The sequence below is a fragment of the Geotrypetes seraphini genome, chromosome 7 (genome assembly GCF_902459505.1).
Source record: "Geotrypetes seraphini chromosome 7, aGeoSer1.1, whole genome shotgun sequence".
NCBI classification, from domain to species: domain Eukaryota; kingdom Metazoa; phylum Chordata; class Amphibia; order Gymnophiona; family Dermophiidae; genus Geotrypetes; species Geotrypetes seraphini.
In genome coordinates this window covers 51,831,907-51,849,872 of record NC_047090.1, presented here as the reverse complement: position 1 = coordinate 51,849,872, position 17,966 = coordinate 51,831,907, and the positions used below count along the sequence as shown (strand labels likewise).

At 46.0% G+C, this 17,966-nt stretch overlaps 1 protein-coding gene across 4 annotated transcripts in view; it reads left to right on the top strand.

The window, feature by feature from the left end:
• The window catches only part of ERGIC2 (ERGIC and golgi 2), a 257,255-nt gene extending 252,831 nt beyond the window's left edge, over positions 1-4,424 (top strand). For all 4 annotated transcript variants that reach the window (XR_004540135.1, XM_033952283.1, XM_033952278.1 and 1 more), the window contains one exon: positions 3,812-4,424. Coding sequence is in view for 2 of the 4 variants with exons in the window: in XM_033952283.1 (XP_033808174.1) it covers positions 3,812-3,877 (66 nt within the window). In the remaining 2 variants the exon portion in view is untranslated. The remainder of the gene's footprint in view (positions 1-3,811) is intronic.
• Positions 4,425-17,966: the final 13,542 nt, after the last annotated feature.

Below are 17,966 nucleotides of genomic sequence, written 5' to 3'. Positions count from 1 at the left end.
GTGGGGTCCGAGTTATTTGACGAGTCTTTGGAGGCGGCGACCAAACGGTTGTCGGAACAGGAACGCTCTTTAGCATCCCTGGTCCGCCCCAAACCTAGGCCCCCGCCACAGAAACCTTTCCGGCCTCCGCCGCGCCGGTACCCCCAGAAGTCGACCCCGTCCTTCTCAAGACCGCCTCCGAGACGTTCGTCTCAACGAGGCAGAGGGGGACAAACCCAAGCCCCGGCGCAGGGCCCTTCTAAGCCCGCGCCTTCCTTTTGACGGGCTGAGCGGACGGGGCGGGTTCCCCTCCGCACCTTCACCAGAACCCCTTCCTATCGGGGGGCGTCTTCGGTCCTTCCGGAAGGCATGGACCGCGATTACCTCAGACGCTTGGGTGCTCCGGATCGTCTCCGAAGGCTACTCGCTCAATTTTGTGTCCTCACCACCGGACAGTCCCCCAAGTTTAGCCTGGTGCAACCGGTCGCAACTACCGACCCTTCTGACCGAAGCCAAAGCTCTCCTGAAGCTTCGGGCGGTCGAGCCGGTCCCCAAGGACCAGTGGGGGACGGGATTTTACTCCCGTTACTTTTTGGTCCCAAAAAAGACCGGGGACATGCGCCCCATACTCGACCTCAGGAAGCTCAACAAATGCCTGGCCAGGGAGAAATTTCGAATGCTATCTCTCCCGGTCTTGTATCCTCTCTTGGAGGAAGGGGACTGGATGTGCTCCCTCGACTTGAAGGAAGCATATACCCATGTCCCGGTGCACCCCACCTGCCGAAAATTCTTACGATTCCAGGTGGGAGACCTACACCTCCAGTACAGAGTCCTGCCCTTCGGCCTGGCCGCGTCCCCACGAGTATTCACGAAGTGCATGGTAGTAGTGGCGGCAGCCCTGAGGTCTCGCGGGCTCCACGTGTTCCCTTACCTGGACGACTGGCTCATCAAAGCCCCGACCAGGGAGGAGGTTATCTCAGCGACCCGACAGTCTATTGCCTTCCTGCAAACCCTCGGATTCGAGATAAACTTTCCAAAGTCTCAGTTGAGGCCGGCTCAGTCTCTTCAATTCATAGGTGCGGTGCTGGACACGGTGCGCCTGCGCTCCTACCTTCCGACCCAACGGTTGGAAGTCTTGGTACGGATGAGCCGCCAGGTCTCTCAACTACCAAGGGTGTCGGCCAAGCGCATGATGATGCTGCTCGGCCATATGGCCTCGACGGTACACGTCACGCCATTTGCGAGGCTGCATCTGAGGATCCCTCAGTATACACTCGCATCACAATGGCGCCAGGAGTGCGATCCGGAGTCGCGCCTCATTTCGGTGACTCCGCTTTTGCGGAAATCGCTAAGTTGGTGGACAGACTCTTCAAATCTGTCCACGGGACTAATGTTTCGCACTCCCCCATTTCGCAAGGTTCTGACCACGGACTCCTCGGACTACGCGTGGGGAGCCCACCTCGACGGTCTTCGCACACAGGGCCTGTGGTCGGCGGAGGACCGTCGCTGTCACATCAACGTGCTAGAGCTTCGGGCCATCTTCCTAGCACTTCGAGCCTTCGTTCACGTAGTACAGGACCAGGTGGTCCTCGTCCGCACGGACAACCAAGTAGCAATGTACTATGTGAACAAACAGGGGGGGAACGGGGTCGTGGCCCCTCTGCTCCGAGGCCCTTCGCCTCTGGGAGTGGGCGGCCTCCCGGAACATCTTCCTCCGGGCGGTCTACATCCAGGGGGAACTGAATTGTCTGGCGGACAAACTCAGTCGACTCCTGCAACCCCACGAGTGGACTCTACACTCAGCAGTTCTGCACGAGGTCTTCGCTCGCTGGGGAACGCCACAGGTAGATCTGTTCGCCTCTCCGGAGGCACACAAACTACCACTATATTGCTCTCGGATGTACTCGCGGGATCGTCTGGAGGCGGATGCCTTCCTTCTCGATTGGGACGGGAAGTTCCTCTATGCATTCCCTCCTTTCCCTCTGATCATGCGAACGTTGGTACACCTCAGATCGTCCACGGCCACGATGATTCTCATAGCTCCTCGGTAGCCGCGTCAGAACTGGTTCTCCCTACTGCTCCAACTCAGCGCCAGGGAACCCCTTCTTCTGCCTGTCGGTCCTTCTCTGCTATCTCAGAATCAAGGATCCATGTTACATCCCAATCTGCAGTCATTGCACCTGACAGCTTGGTTTCTTGTTCCCTGACCCCTCCGGACCTGTCTCAATCAGTGAGGGAAGTGCTGGAAGCCTCCCGCAAGATCTCGACGAGGCTTTGCTATTCGCAGAAATGGACCAGGTTTTCCACCTGGTGCTCTTCTTTCCTCCTGGACCCGGTATCGGCCCCGGTACCCTCGGTTCTGGACTACTTATTCCATTTGTCGCGCTCTGGCCTGAAAACCACTTCGGTGCGTGTCCATCTTAGTGCGATTTCCGCCTTCCACCAACACCTGGATGGACGCCCTCTGTCTCTCCATCCCTTGGTGACACGCTTCATGAAAGGATTACTCAGGGTTTGTCCCCCGCTCAAACCTCCCCCAGTCGTATGGAATTTGAATGTGGTTTTAGCTCAACTGATGAAACCACCCTTTGAGCCACTCAACAAGTCCCTCTTGAAATTTCTGACTTGGAAGGTGGTGTTTCTGATTGCCCTCACCTCCGCTAGGCGGATTGGGGAACTACAAGCCTTGGTTGCGGACCCACCCTTCACCGTATTCCATCATGACAAGGTGGTCCTCCGCACCCATCCTAAGTTTGTCCCGAAGGTTGTTTCTGATTTCCACCTCAATCAGTCCATTGTCCTTCCTGTGTTCTTCCCTAAGCCCCACTCCCATCCTGGCGAGACGGCGCTTCACACGCTTGACTGTAAGAGGGCGTTGGCATTTTACCTTCAACGCACCAAGTCCCATCGGAAGGTCCCGCAATTATTCTTGTCCTTCGATCCCAATCGATTAGGGCACCCAGTTTCCAAGCGCACTCTGTCTAACTGGTTGGCGGCGTGCATCTCCCTTTGCTATACTCAGGCTGGCCTTCCTCCCCCGGGTCGAGTCACGGGGCACAAGGTCCGAGCAATGGCAGCTTCGATAGCCTTCCTCCGTTCCACCCCGATGGAAGACATATGTAAGGCTGCCACTTGGTCTTCGGTTCATACATTCACCTCTCACTACTGTCTGGACACCCTGTCCAGGAGTGACGGCCGGTTTGGCCAGTCAGTTTTACAAAATCTGTTTTCTTAAAATTGCCATCCTCCCACCTGCCCTTTTTGGTTTGGCTTGGAGGTCACCCACATGTGAGAATATCATGCCTGCTTGTCCTGGGATAAAGCACAGTTACTTACCGTAACAGGTGTTATCCAGGGACAGCAGGCATATATTCTCACAACCCGCCCACCTCCCCGGGGATGGCTTCTAAGCTAGTTATGGAACTGAGGACCACGAGGTGGGATGCGCCCTCTAGTGGGCAGAAGGCACGCACATGCGTGGTGCAGTGTGCAAACTTGAAACTTCTAGCAAGTTTGCTTGAAAAGCTGTCCGCGCCGGGGCTCCGTAGATGACGTCACCCACATGTGAGAATATATGCCTGCTGTCCCTGGATAACACCTGTTACGGTAAGTAACTGTGCTTTTTTAGCTTCTGCGGCATTTCCTTCCATACATCCTTATGGCTATTTTAGTTATATCTTTTTATTGATATAAATGATCTTTCAGTTGAATATCGACTCTTAATTGTTGGCATAGGCACTTTATCTCATAAAGATGCTTCCTGTTGGAGAATCTTTGCTCTTGATGTCACTCAAAAACTTAACTTTTAAAGTATGTTTTTGTTTTTGTTTAGGTTTCTCTCCCTGATGGCCACACAATCAACCACTTACCTCTAATTACAGACAAAAGTATACTGTAGTGTCTCCTTGAAAGCCAGAGTTTTTATGACCAGATTTGAAAAGATCTTTTCTAATAAAAGAAAAAAAATAAGAAGAATTGTGCAATATGTTCAAACATTGTGGTGGGTTAAATTAAAAGGTTTCCTCACAATTTCCCCACACATGTCCTTTTTATTTTGTTTTAATATTCTTGGAATGGAGCAATATGGATTATCATAGAGAAGCTTGTTCATTTGCTATGTACAGTTGTCAGAAAACTCTGTAGATGAATGATTTGGAATAAGTTAATTGGAAATCATTTTAACAGAAATTCTATAATATACAGATCAGGGCTTACAACATTCACATAGTTGCACTTCATACTGCCTGATATTAAACGTCTTCCTTTGTAAGCTGATGTTTTTCTGGGGTGTGGTACTTTTGGGGTAGTAAGGAAATGGTATTGCATATCTTTCTAGTGTTTCAATTTTATGTGATTTCATTTGGCTGCTCAAAGGGAAATTGTATGATGTTACTTTTAAATATAAAGGTAACTGAAAGAAAATAAAGTTTTCTATTTTATAGCAACTGCGTACTGTTAATTGTAATATGAAAAACAAGGTACACCACAGATGCAACTACTGTTCTGGTTAAACTGTTCTTAGATATTTTGCTGGACATTTGGCTTTATTTTTAGGGTGAGCTATAAAAGCTGTTTTATATTACTAGACTTTGCCTATTTCTAGTACAACAGACACTCCATTCCTGAACCTGTGAGTAGTTAACCTCTTCTCGTGAGAACTCTTGTAGGGAGCTTCATTTGCATTCTTTTTGCTTATTCCTTACCTCTGGGCTGTCCTTAAACTCCTCGGTTGTTTTCCTACAAGCGAGACAATAGAAGCTTGTGTTTTCTACTTGTATTTCTTTTCATTTTAAACTCTGTCGCATTATGAGGTACGTCCAGTTTAGGGATACTTGTCCCCTTCCCTGAGGGAAGTGGTCGATCAACTGCTTGGAACTTCGGGCCATCCACCTGGTGCTCCTGGAGTTACGGTTTACAGATTCAGGTGTGGTCTTGTGCACAGTCCCATCTTTTTTGCTGAAAGTGATATTCAGCTTCTGCATCAACCAGGAAGTACGTTTGCCTGCCCACACATCCTCTGGTTCAAGAAAACATGATCAGGTGTTAAAAAAATATTGGATATGCGCAAAATGCTAAGGGCCAGATTCTGTAAAGATGTATAAAAGTTAGGCATTGTTTAGAAGTCCAGGAGCACAATGTTGAGCGCAATTCTATAATGCATAGGCATACTATAGAGAATCGCGCTAAGCAGTGCTGAACGAATCTAAGCGCTTCTATATTGTTAGACGTCCTTTGCAGTGCTTATCTGGTGACTAGGTGGGTTTTTGTGACTTAGACCATGGTTTTACATGGTCTAAGTCACAATGTCCAAGTTCCGTCAATCCTGGGCTGTATAACTTTCGGTTATACATGCTGTACAACTAAGTCTGAGCCAGCCACGTCCCACCCAACTCCCACCCTCGACACTCCTCCTGAAACGCCCCGTTTAGTTTTGGTTGTTCAACGGCACTATGAAGGCCTAGGTCGTTTAGAAATACATCCAAAACCCGTTTTTACTATCGGCACTTGGACATATTTGGGAAATGTTCGTCCAAGTGCCGATTTAGGCCAGTTTTTGGATGTTTTTCTCTTTCGATTATGAGCCCCATAGTGCAAGGGCGTCCAGTTGACCATGTCCAGGACGTCTAACATTGTCTATATATATGTCCACACCCTCATTTTCAAAATTTCTTAGTTTGTCATTAACATGCTTCCAAAGAAGCTTCCAAGATTGGAGCAGGCTCTTAGATGAAAGCCAAATTTCACCCAGTGTGAGGCAGAGATGCTAGTGAGGGAGGTTAATGCACAATATGACCACCTCTTTTTACCTAGAGGGGAAAGGCTTGGTGCCTATACAAAGGGAAGGGAGTGGGCTGAAATTGCTGTACACCTTAATGCAGTACACCATCCACCATCATAACAGGGATTTTTTGGCCAGAAAAAAAAAATGGAGGGTCTTCAAGAGAGCGGTCCATGCGAAGATGGCAGGCAGGCAGGCCTGCTGGGTCTGACATGTCAGACCTCACATTCATGGAGCAGCTCGTCATCCACATCTTGGAGACTGCTACACATGGTGTGGGCAGCCAAGACACCTCTGCAGGAGATGATGACTCAAGTATGTTGGATGGGAAGGAGGCAGTCCTGTGTAGCAGCTTGTGCCTGTTCTTTTATTCCCCCCTCCCCATTTCTAACACCTTTTCCCCTTCCCTCCCAACACTCTGTTTTCCCACCACTCTTCTGTGAATGCTCACCTTCAGTTATCTGTGTGTGGCTCCTTGTCATCATTTGGAAAAGGTTAAATAGCACAATGGCCTCTAGTAGCTGGATATGTAGTGGCAGATAGCTTTGGGAAGGTACATGAAACTGGCATTGCTTTTGACTTGCACTGGAAGGGCACCTGGAGGGGAAATTACAGAAAAGTTAGTAAGCTGTGGCAGGTAAATGACATGGGCAAGACCAACATATGCTTTCTATTCCCTATTCAGGGATTCAAGACAAAGCTAGACAAATTCCTGCTGAACCAGAACGTACGCAGTTAGGGCTAGTCTCAGTTAGGGTGCTGGTCTTTGACCAAAAGACTGCCACGTGAGCGGACTGCTGGGCACGATGGACCACTGGTCTGACCCAGCAGCAGCAATTCTTATGTAACATCAGAGGAAGAGGCAGGACCCAGTGGTGTGCAGTATGGAGATAAGGCACTTGAAAAAGGAATAGTTTTTTGGGGGTAGTGGCAGTCTAGGAAAAGGGTTTGGAAGAGGAGTGAATTTCACCTTCTAAAGTTCCTTGCCCTGTTCTTTAACTGCTGTATTTCACTCTGTTTCAGTTTCTATGCTGCAGAAGATGGAGTTCCTTTTCCCCTAGAAACACATTGGCCTAGGTGTTTTGTTTGGGTTTGGTTTGTTGGTGTTTTTTTTTTTTTTTGGGAGGGGGGGTTTATGTCTCTAGAACAGAGTTTCTCAATTTCTGCAAGCCAAGTACCCCCTAAGTCTAACAAATATCAACTGAGTACCCCTGCCCAAGCTCCACCTCTGACCCCACCCCCATAATAATAGTATTAATTGTAATGCAATTTCTTCCATCCATTTTTCATATACACAAAATATAATATTAATACATAATAGTAACCACAAAATTTAAAAAACACAAAGCACACTGTATGCAGAGAAAATGTTAATTATCATTTGCATTCTTTTTTTTCCCCCAAAGAGATCAAGGCAGATGACTAAGATATGCAATATCACCTCAGTTACAACTATAGAAAAATAGACAAATATAGTGCAAAATATAGACCATCAGATATAAATTCTCAAAACTGGCACATTTCTGTAATTGAAAATAAAATCATTTTTCCTACCTTTGTTGTCTGGTGATTTCATGAATCTCTGGTTGCACTGCCTTCCTCTCCTCATTCCTTTCCCTAACCAACAACTCTGTTCTTCCATGAGACCAACTTTTCTTCCTCTCTCCTCCACCCCCATTGGCAACATGTCTCCCTCTCTCACTATCCTCTCATTCCCTCTACTGCCACGTCCAACATTTCTCCCTCCTTTCTACCAGTCCAACATTTCTTTCTCTTTGCTTCCTCTCCTCCAGTCCTCATTCCCTCTCTCAACCAACATCTCTGTCTCCCTCTATGAGTCCCAACCTTTTACTTTCAGCCCTTTCCCCCTTCTCCCTTTCTGCTCTCCCCATTCATATCTCCCTCTCTCTCCATAAGTCCAATACTTTCTGCCTCCTGCATGCTTTCTCTCTTTCTCCTCGCCCTTTTCCTCAAGTGTGACATCCATCTCTCCCCAACCCCACTCACATCATGTTCTCTCCCCATGTCCCATTTCTCCCTCTCCTTCACACCATGTCCATTTCTCCTCTCATCACTCTCACTCATCCTGCAACAATTTTCCTTCCTTTCCTCCCCCTAAGCCCACTCACAACTTATATGCTCTCTCCCCATGCACTATCTCACCCTCCCCTCCAGCATGCAGCACGTTTCCTTTGCCTTCAAGTCCAGCAGCACCTTTCCATTTCCCTCCCCCTTGTCCAGCAGCACCTCTCCTTCTCCCCATGTCCAGCAGTACCCTTTAGCCCTTCCCCATGTCCAGCAATACCTCTTCTCCCTGACCACCAACTTCCTCTTTCATCAGAGGTGGTCTAGCCTAGCAAAGGCCCCAATGTTGCCTGATGGAACTGTGGCTAAACTAACGCTAACGGCAGCTGTGTGGGAAAGTTAAAAGCATGCAGTGAGCTGCTGCTAGGGAGAGGAAAGGTACTGCTGAGCCAGCAATTCCATCAGGCAGCCTCAGGACCTTTGCTAGGCTGGCCTACCTCTGATGATGCAACTTCCTCTTTCGTCGGAGGCAGGCCTAGCAAAGGCCCGAGGCTGCCTGATGGAATTGCTGGCTAAACTAATGCTAGCGGCAGCTGTGTGGGGAAGTTAAAAGCATACAGTGTGCTGCTGATCTGGGGGAAGGGGGAAAGAGGCTGGGGAGAGAAGATGAGGAAGGCAGGAGATATGTGACAGCAGAAGGAAGTTGGGAGACAAAGCACTGGTGCCGCGTATATGCGCCGGTGCCACGTACCCCCTGGGGTACACGTATCGTGTGTTGAGAACCTCTGCTCTAGAACTCCAATTTGGCCCATTTTCAAACAGGGGCTGTACGCATAACCATGGGTTTAACATGGTTAAACTACAGATTTTGCAGGGTTTCAGTGTGGGTGTTAACTTGCATGGAAACTTTTCCTGCAGACTGCATTAAAATGCATGGTAATGAGGTTATTATATATTTCTCTGCCATAGAATTAAAGTTTTGAAACTGTATACCAGGACAAGGGCTACGTAGAATTATTGATTGAGAGTAGTGACGTGCTTAGCATATTTGTCACCTGGGGCTGATCATTTGTTAACACCCTCCTCTATTTAAAAACATGATTTTTATTAATAATCCACAACTCACACAAGAGTGTACGTAGGAAAAGGTAGCATCTTACACATTTCAGTGAGCACTAGAACACATCAATACACCCATTGTAAAACTAAACAAGCCTGATTACTAGTGCTGCCCGATTCACATCGATTCACTTTGGGTGAATCAATTTAAAAACAAAAAAAATCAGCCTCCCGATTCAGTGACTAACCCTCGCCCCCTAAAGCAGGAGCGGCAGCACTGCTTCTTGCTGATCGGCAGCTGCCGCTCCTGCTTTTGAGGGTGAGGGTCAGTCGGGAAGTGCTGGTGTCTGGCTCCCCCACCCTGGCCTCTTGCGCATCCATTTACCTAATTCCGGCAGCGGAGCAACCTGCTGAGAGGATCGCCGGTGCTAGCGACCTCTGCAGGTTGCCATTGGCCTCTGGAGCTGTTTCCTCTGCCGCGATCCTGTCTCCGACGTCAGAGGAGGGGGCAGGACCATGGCAGAGGGAAGACAGCTTCAAGGGCCTATGGCAACCTGCAAAGATCGCTAGCACCGGTGATCCTCTCTGCAAGCTGCTCTGCTGCTGGAATTAGGTAAATGATGCGCGGGAGGTCAGGGGAGCACAGGCCTTCAGGGGGTGCAGTCCAGGGGGGATACAGTTCTTAAGGGGGAGACAGGCAGAACTTCAGTAGTGGGGGACAGGCCTTTAAGGGTGGTGGACAGGCCTGAGGGGGAAGGGGAGCAGTCCCTGGTGTAGAAGTACACGGAGGAAGGGAAGGAAAGGGGGGTTCAAAGAGATGTGCATATTCCAGACTTTGGTGGGAAGAAATAATGGGTCTTAAAAGAGAGAAGAAGGGTGAGAGATGGTGGACAATGGGATTTAGGGAGGGAAGGAACAGAAAGGTAAGAGAAGTTGGACACAAGGGATGGTGTGGAGGGAGGATAGAGATACTGGATAGGAGGGTGGTTGGGAAGAGAAAGGGAGAGATGGTGGACCCTGGGGTGGTGAAGAAGGATGGAGAAATGCTGGATAAAGGGTAGTTTAGAAAAGGTGGATCTGGGGATGGAGACGAAAAAAAGGAAAGATGCCAAACCTCTGGGAGAGGGAAGGGAAACAGAAGGGGAGGACATAGATGGAAGATAGATGGTTAGCATGGAGAAAGAAGAAAGATGGATACCCTGGCAAGCAAGTTATCAGAAGACAACCAGAGCCTGGGACCAACAAGATTTGAATAATGACCAGGCAACAAAAGGAAGAAAAAAAATTTTATTTTCTATTTTATGATTACAATATGTCAGATTTGGAATGTGTATCCTGCCAGAGGTGGTGTTAAGACTTCGAACGTGAGCTAGGATTTAACAGAGAGAGGAGAAGTTTTTTTTGTTTGTTCATTTTGTTTACACCATAGCGCCAGTATGAGTAGGAGAGGGCAAAGGGGTGAAGAGGGTATAAAATAAACTCATCAGGATGTTTAAAAAAAAACCACCCAATTGGACAGTAAAATTGAATTGAAAAATCGATTCAATAGGCTGAATCGAATCAAATTTATTTTCCTGAATTGGGCAGCACTACTGATTACTACAGATTGATCCTGCACAGTCAGTGCTAACAGAAAACCATGTCTCATACACACAGAACACAAACACCTTCATCCAGTATGGAATAAGTAATCACAAACTAAAAATAGAAATATGCAGGCAAAAGTTAGAAATATGCAGACAAAAGTTAAACTGAATCACCAAGAAGCCAGACTTCATACAATGCAACACCACAGAAACAACATGTCCCCTAATATTGTGCAAAATATAAAGATAGCAGATGTAAATTTGAAAAAAACAAAAAAAAAAAAATACTGTATATACTCAAATATACACCAAGCCTTTTGGGCAAAAAAAGGTCCAAAAATGGGGGTCTCTGTGTATATTTGGGCCAGCCCCGCTTCCCACACCCCCAAACCTGTTGCAAGCCTTTGCCGGGCCTGCAGTAAGGCCTCGTGGTCCAGTGGTGGGCCGGGACAGGAGGGATTCCTTCCATCTCCTTCCCCGGCCGACTTTAACCCTTTCAGGACCATAAGGATCGTAGGCCAATTTTTGTGGTTTTGACGACATTTTTATGGTAAAAAGGGCTTGCAGATGCCAAAAAATTGATTTTTTTTTGTGAAATATCATTATTTTTATTTAAAAAAATCACACTTCTGGCTTATGGACAGTGTGGCAAGTGAATCTTCTCGTCAATCTAGCAACGACGCTAATGAATGAATGTCGGAACCAGTTTGTTTACATAAAGGCAGTATCATATGGAATCCGTACATATCAAATTTAGAACTGTAGACTATCCCAATCAAAATTTATAGGATTTTAAAGTTATGGGACAAATATGTCCCTTGGTCCTGAAAAGGTTAAACAACTTTTATCTCCCTCCTGCCCCCTCCACGTACCTGTTAAATCCCTAGTGGTCCAGTGGTGAACTGTGGCAGAAGCAGCATTCCTTTGCTCCTGCCTATGTAGAGCCACTAGCTAATTGATTGCCGGGAGTTCTCATGGTCCCACAAGAACTCACAGCAGCCAATTAGCTAGTGGCTCTGCATGGGCAGGAGCAAAGGAAGGCCGCTTCTGACACAGTTCACCACTGCACTACCAGGTATTTAACAGGTACATCGAAGGGGCGGGAGGGAGATAAGTTGTTTAAAGTTGGCTAGGATAGGAGATGAAAGGGATCTCTCCTGTCCCAGCCCACTGCTTGACCACCAGGGCTTTAAAAGGTAAGGGGGAGGTGGCAGGAGGGAGATAAAAATTGTTTAAAGTCATCCAGGGAAGGAGATGGAATGAATCCCTCCTGTTCTGGCCCACCAGGGATTTAAACGGTAGTCGGGGGGGGGGGGGTAAGGGGGTTGCAGGAGTGAGATAAAAATTGTTAAAGTTGGCTGGGGCAAGAGACAGGAGATCCCTCCTGTCCTGGACCACCAGGACTTGTGCTAGGTCCGGTGGAGGCCTGTAAGACAGCGGGAGGGGGGACATAGTACATAACTTGACATGGCAGGAAGGTTGGGGGCTGGGTACAAAGATTGGCAGGGAATGGAGTGAGGAAGGGAGTTGGATGCAGAGCCTGGCAGGGGCGAGAGAGAGGGGGACTAGGTGCAGAGACTGGCATGGCAGGCAAGTGAGTAAGGGAGGGAGATGGATGCAGAGCATGGAGGGAGGGCAAATAGGGTGCAAAGCCTAACACAGAGGGAGGGGGGGACTGGAAGCAGAGCTTGGTAGTGCAAGGCACTGAATTTCAATATTAACCTCCCCCCAGTTTATATTTGAGTCAACCTTTTTTCTTCCTTATTTGAGGGGAGCAAAGGTTACCTCAGTTTATATTTGGATCGGTTTATTTTAGTTATTTATTTTCTGCATATCCCACAATTCTATGCAGATTACAAATTATTCAGGTACTCAGCGTTTTCACCATCTATCTAATGTATCAATCACAGTCTATCTAATGTAACAATCACTACTTTACAAATAACAAATAACAATAAAACAATCACTACTTTACAAATAACAATAAAACAAAAATGGAAAATAAGATACCATTTTAGTGGACTAATCCATTTTAAAAAAAATAAATTTTCAAAATACAGTCCATACAGAACAGTAAAGAATGAAGATTAAAACATACAAAAATAAACAATTACTTAAAGATAGAATCTTCTTAGCCCACTACAATGGAGGAGTTACTGGCATTATTACGAATTTAATTATAAAGGAAAATATTGAAGCTCAGGAAAGACCCCTGAGCTAAACCGTATTAGTGCTATTTATTTTAGCACCTAACCAAAATCAGCCCTTATTCCTTTCCTTGTTCCCATAAATCTAGAAATTGTTGCAAGTGTATAGGGTCTCAAAATGTAAATTCTTTATCTTGAAGTTTGTTGACACACTTGCAGGGAAACTTAGAAAAATATAGCATTGAAAGCTAAGACCTGAGATTTTAAATTAAGAAATTCTTTTTTCGATACTGAGTTGCTCTAGCAACATCAGGGAATATTAATACTGAGTCACCACAAAACTTCATAAATCTATTCTTGAAATACAATCCCAAGGAGCTAGGCATGCCCCTTAGAGCCCGCCCCTTTGGCTGTGGCCGCACACAGCAGTTGCAGAGCTCTTTTCAGCTAGAGGAGACGGACCCCGATGATGTCACTGTCCATTTCTTCAGGTGCCTGCCCGAAAATGGCACCAGTCCCAGGCAGGAAAAAACAAGCAACGAGGCAATGGAGAGAGCTGCCGCTGTCCTCCAAAGTCAGGTAAAAAGTCCCCTCTGCTGCACACACCTTCTAATAGCTCCTCTGTATTGAAAGAAAAGCATGTCCATGGTTGTGAGCAGTTAATTTGAACAGGGTTTTCTCCATGACAGAGTGAAAGTAAGCCCTATTTAAAGGTAGATATAGAGAAATAGTGAGAGATAGACAGAGAGGGGGCCCGTGCTTGTGTCCCTTAATTCCCCAGGCAGCCGATGTAAGATATTTAGAATAATTATTAACAAAAATTACAATTGAAGGGAGTTTATATTTATGACACTATGTGAATGCAAGTGTCATTTTAGAAAATATAGTAATGGGAATCATATTTATTGATTTATTATAGTATATACTCCTGACGATGCCTGTCTCAGCAAAACTCAGGTCTGAGTAAAATAAAATAAAATTTAATTATTTATATTCCGCATATCCTACAATTTTATGCAGATTACAAATTATTCAGTTACTCAAGCATTTTTCCCTATCCTGGCGGGCTCACACTCATACCTGGGGCATTGGGGATTAAGTGACTTGCCCAGGGTCACAAGAAGCAATACAGGATTTGAACCCACAATCCCAGGGTGCTGGAGCTGTAGCTCTAACCACTGCACCACACACTCCCTACAAGGGGAGAGTTTAATGCACATTTCACAGATTACATTACATTACATTACTGATTTCTATTCCGCCTCAACCTTGCAGATGAGCACATGGTGGAGGAACTCCTGCAGAGCTGTGAATTAGAGAATGACACGGTGGCGGTTTACCCACGGCCACCGCATTTTAGCCGCGGGTCACCCGCCAAAAACGGGGAAGAAAACTAGCAGTCGCTGCGGCGACGGGGACAAGGCCATTCACCGCCCGCGGGGCGGTGAATGGTCTTGTCCCCGCAGTGAGGCATGAAGGATCGCGCGGTCCCCGCAGCTCACACCCGCCTGCCCAATCGATTCTAGTGTTTAGCCAGCTCTCTCCCTTCTCCTCACCTTAGTTTGTAGGTTTTCTTTTTCGGCGACCCGCACACTATCAAAGAGCCGTGCACCCGCTGCTGCTCAGTTTTGATCTTCTGCTCTGACGCAACCGGAAACAGGAAGTTGCAGCAGAGCAGAAGATTGAACACTGAGCAGCCGCACGTGCACGGCTCTTTGGGAAAGCGTGCAGGTCGCCGAAAAAGAAAACCTATAAACTAAGGTGAGGAGAAGGGAGAGAGCTGGCTAAACACTAGGATGGATTGGGCAGGCAGGTAGTGGCTGCGGGGACCGTGCGATCGCTAGTGTTCCCGGCTCAAATTGGAAGGAGGAGGGAGTGAAAGGGAAAAGGATTCTGGGCCAAGGGGATGAAGTCGGAAAGAAAAACCCACAGCAGGAAAGAAAGGGAAGGACTGGCAGGTGAGCCAGATGCTAGAAGCAGGGGGGGGGGGAAGAAAGAGGGAAAAAAGCTAGATGGAGTTGAAAAGAAGAGACACACTGGTATGGAAGAGGAAGATAGGGGAAATCTGGACATAGGAAGATAACAGAAAGAGGGGAAATTATGTGCATGGGGCATAGGGACAGAGACATAAAGGGGACATGCCATGGGGATGGTATATGGACACAGGGGGGGCAATGACAGATACATAGGGGAGATATTAGAAATGGAGAAAATAGGAGCACAGAAGCGAGATGGTTTGTGGGGATGGGACAGGGACCGAGCTTGCAGGCTCCAGTGGCTTGCACAAATTACATTGTAACGTGCCATGAAAATAAGAGGAAGGAAGGTAGATAGGCCACGCGAGAGGAGCTGAAGGGTAGTAGAAAGGAACAGATGGTAAAGGAGGGAGGGAAGGGTGGTGGTGGAAAGGAATAGAACAGACATTGAAGGAGGGTGGAGAGGAACAGACCCCCAAGGGAAATGTGGAAGACAGAGTGGGAAGAAGACAGATGCCAGACTATGCGGGAGCGGAGGGAAGAAGATGGGTGCTAGACCAATTGGGGGGGGGGGGGTTAAGGGAGAGGCACAGTAACAGCAAATGGAAGACGCAGAGAGAAGACACACAGTGGATGGAAGGAATTCAATGAGAAGATGTGGAAAGCAGAAACCAGACAACAAAGGTAGAAAAAAAAAATTATATTTATTTATTTATTTTTTGCTTTAGGATAAAATAGTATATTAGTTGTGTTGATAAAAATTTATAAACAAAGCCCTGCCAGCTGAACATCTCTTTCTCTAGTTCAGCAGCAGGAACTTTGATTTATAAGAAAGGAATAAGCTAAATATTACAGTACTAAGGCTTATATGGATGCAGCGGGGACGGTGACGGGGCGGTGAATGGGATGGCAGTGGCGGTGACGGGGCGGTGAAAGGGATGGCGGTGACGGGGCGGTGAAGGGAATGGCGGTGACGGGGCGGTGCAGAGGATGGTGGGCCGGTGACGGGGCGGTGACGGGGACAGATTTTTTCCCCGTGTCATTCTCTACTGTGAATGAACAAGCAAGGTAATCTAATCAAGATAACTGCTAATTTGAGAATTTATTGAAACAGTAGGATTATGTTAATAACAATCTTACATTTACTCTATGGGAATGGCAGATGAAGGGATGAATGAGGTGTAAGGATGGTCCCTAATTAAATCTTCATGCAGGACATACAGGCACTGAGCACTTCACATAGTTTACAATAAGTTTTTATTTACTTAATTAATAGTTTGACTTTAGTGCTCAAGTGATGAGTATATAAACTATACACTAAAGATTTCACAGGTTTATACTCCTTTTTGTAGTTAATAAACATATTTGACATCCAGGGGGTTACAAGATATTATGGCTGGGCTGGGTATTACATGGGACTTTCACACACCATGGCACCCACCTTCATCTTGTAGAGTGAAGCGAATGAATCAAACAATAAAACAATTAGCCAAATTGATTCTAGAAACTAAATTGCCCTGGACAAAATGTTTGCCCTTGACATTGTTAAAAATTAGAACAGCTCCACGAAAAGACATAGGGGTATCTCCTTACGAAATGTTATTTGGTCTTTCAAACTTGGGAAAAGTAGGTCTCCCCACATTGGAGACGGCTGACCAGTTTCTTAAGAAATACATACTGGCACTGTCTTCTTTGTATTCTTTCAGGATTAAAGGATTCCTGCTCAGACGCAACCCTTGGACTTTGCAGTTCAGTTTCCAGGCTGGTGATTGGGTCTACATTAAATCCTGGAAAGAGGCAAAGTTACAGCCTGAGTGGGAAGGACCATTTGAAGTACTTCTCACCACTGAAACTGCTGAGAGAACAAGAGAAAAAGGGTGGACCCATCATACCAGAGTCAAGGGGCCCATTGAAGCTCCTGTCAAGTGGAAAGTGCTGCAGTCTGAAGAGAATCCGCTATACTTTACTATCAGGAGATCCATGAGCATTCATAAGTGACTTGGCATAAGACAAGAGAAATCCTTTACATTGAACTTTAATTGTTTACATGCTGCTTTATGTTACTCCTGAAATTTCATTTTTGGACATTTGGACACAGTGGCGTACCTAGCATATGTGAATCAACACTTTCAAATGGTGACTACTATGTATGTAGGACAAAATAGTAATAAAGTTTTGCAGAAAATGTCTGTGAGACAAGTATCAACTCTAAATATGCTCAAAAAGAAGGAAAAAAGCCTCAGAAAGAGGTCCTCCCACCGCCACAAAAGTGGATATCAAGGTGGTTAGACGGTAACCTCACAGGCAAAACCTTCATTAATATGAGTTATTTGAGCAAAAAACTTGTGCTTCACATGTATAAACTAATAGATAGAGGAAAAAACCACCATAAACCATAAAGTTAAAACCTATTTAGAAATTGCTGAAGTTTCCTCTGTTTTATTTTTGTTTTGCAGACTGATCGGTTGGGTCACACCCTGATGCAACTTGTCGGTGAAACGCTGGCCTCCGTCGGTGTGCCGATCAGTTTAAGATAAGTGGTTTTTTCCTCTATCTATTAGTTTATACATGTGAAGCACAAGTTTTTTGCTCAAATAACTCATATTAATGAAGGTTTTGCCTGTGAGGTTACCGTCTAACCACCTTGATATCCACTTTTGTGGCGGTGGGAGGACCTCTTTCTGAGGCTTTTTTCCTTCTTTTTGAGCATATTTAGAGTTGATACTTGTCTCACAGACATTTTTCTGCAAAACTTTATTACTATTTTGTCCTACATACATAGTAGTCACCATTTGAAAGTGTTGATTCACATACATTGGTTTTCAATACATCTGTGTTTATATAGCTAGTACCTAGCATATGTGACACCCGGGGCCCATCATTTTTTGCCCCCCCCCCCCATCTATATAAAAAATATGATTTTTAGTAACAATCGCACAACAAGAATGTACCTAGGAAAAGGCAGCATCTTAAACACTGCAGTGAGCACTAGAACACCAACACATACATTGTAAAACTAAACAAACCAGATCCTGCACAGTCAATTGATCCTGTACAGTCGATGCTATCAGAAAGCCATGTCCCTTTCATACACACAGACAGATACATCCTCGCCCAATATGGAATAATCACAAACTAAAAATAGAAATATGTAGACAAAAGTTAAACTGAACTGCCAAGAAACCAGACTCTGCATACAATGCAACACCACAAAAACAGTGATACATGTCCTCTAATACTGTGCAAAATATAAAGACAAATTAACAAATAAAAATAAAACAAATAATGAGAAATAAGAAAATACCATTTTATTGGACTAATCCCCGTAAGTTCGGTCCTCATCCCCACAAACCACCTGATTCCATCCACAAAAGCCTTGAAATGTTTTATATTGAACTTATTATATTAAAGTATA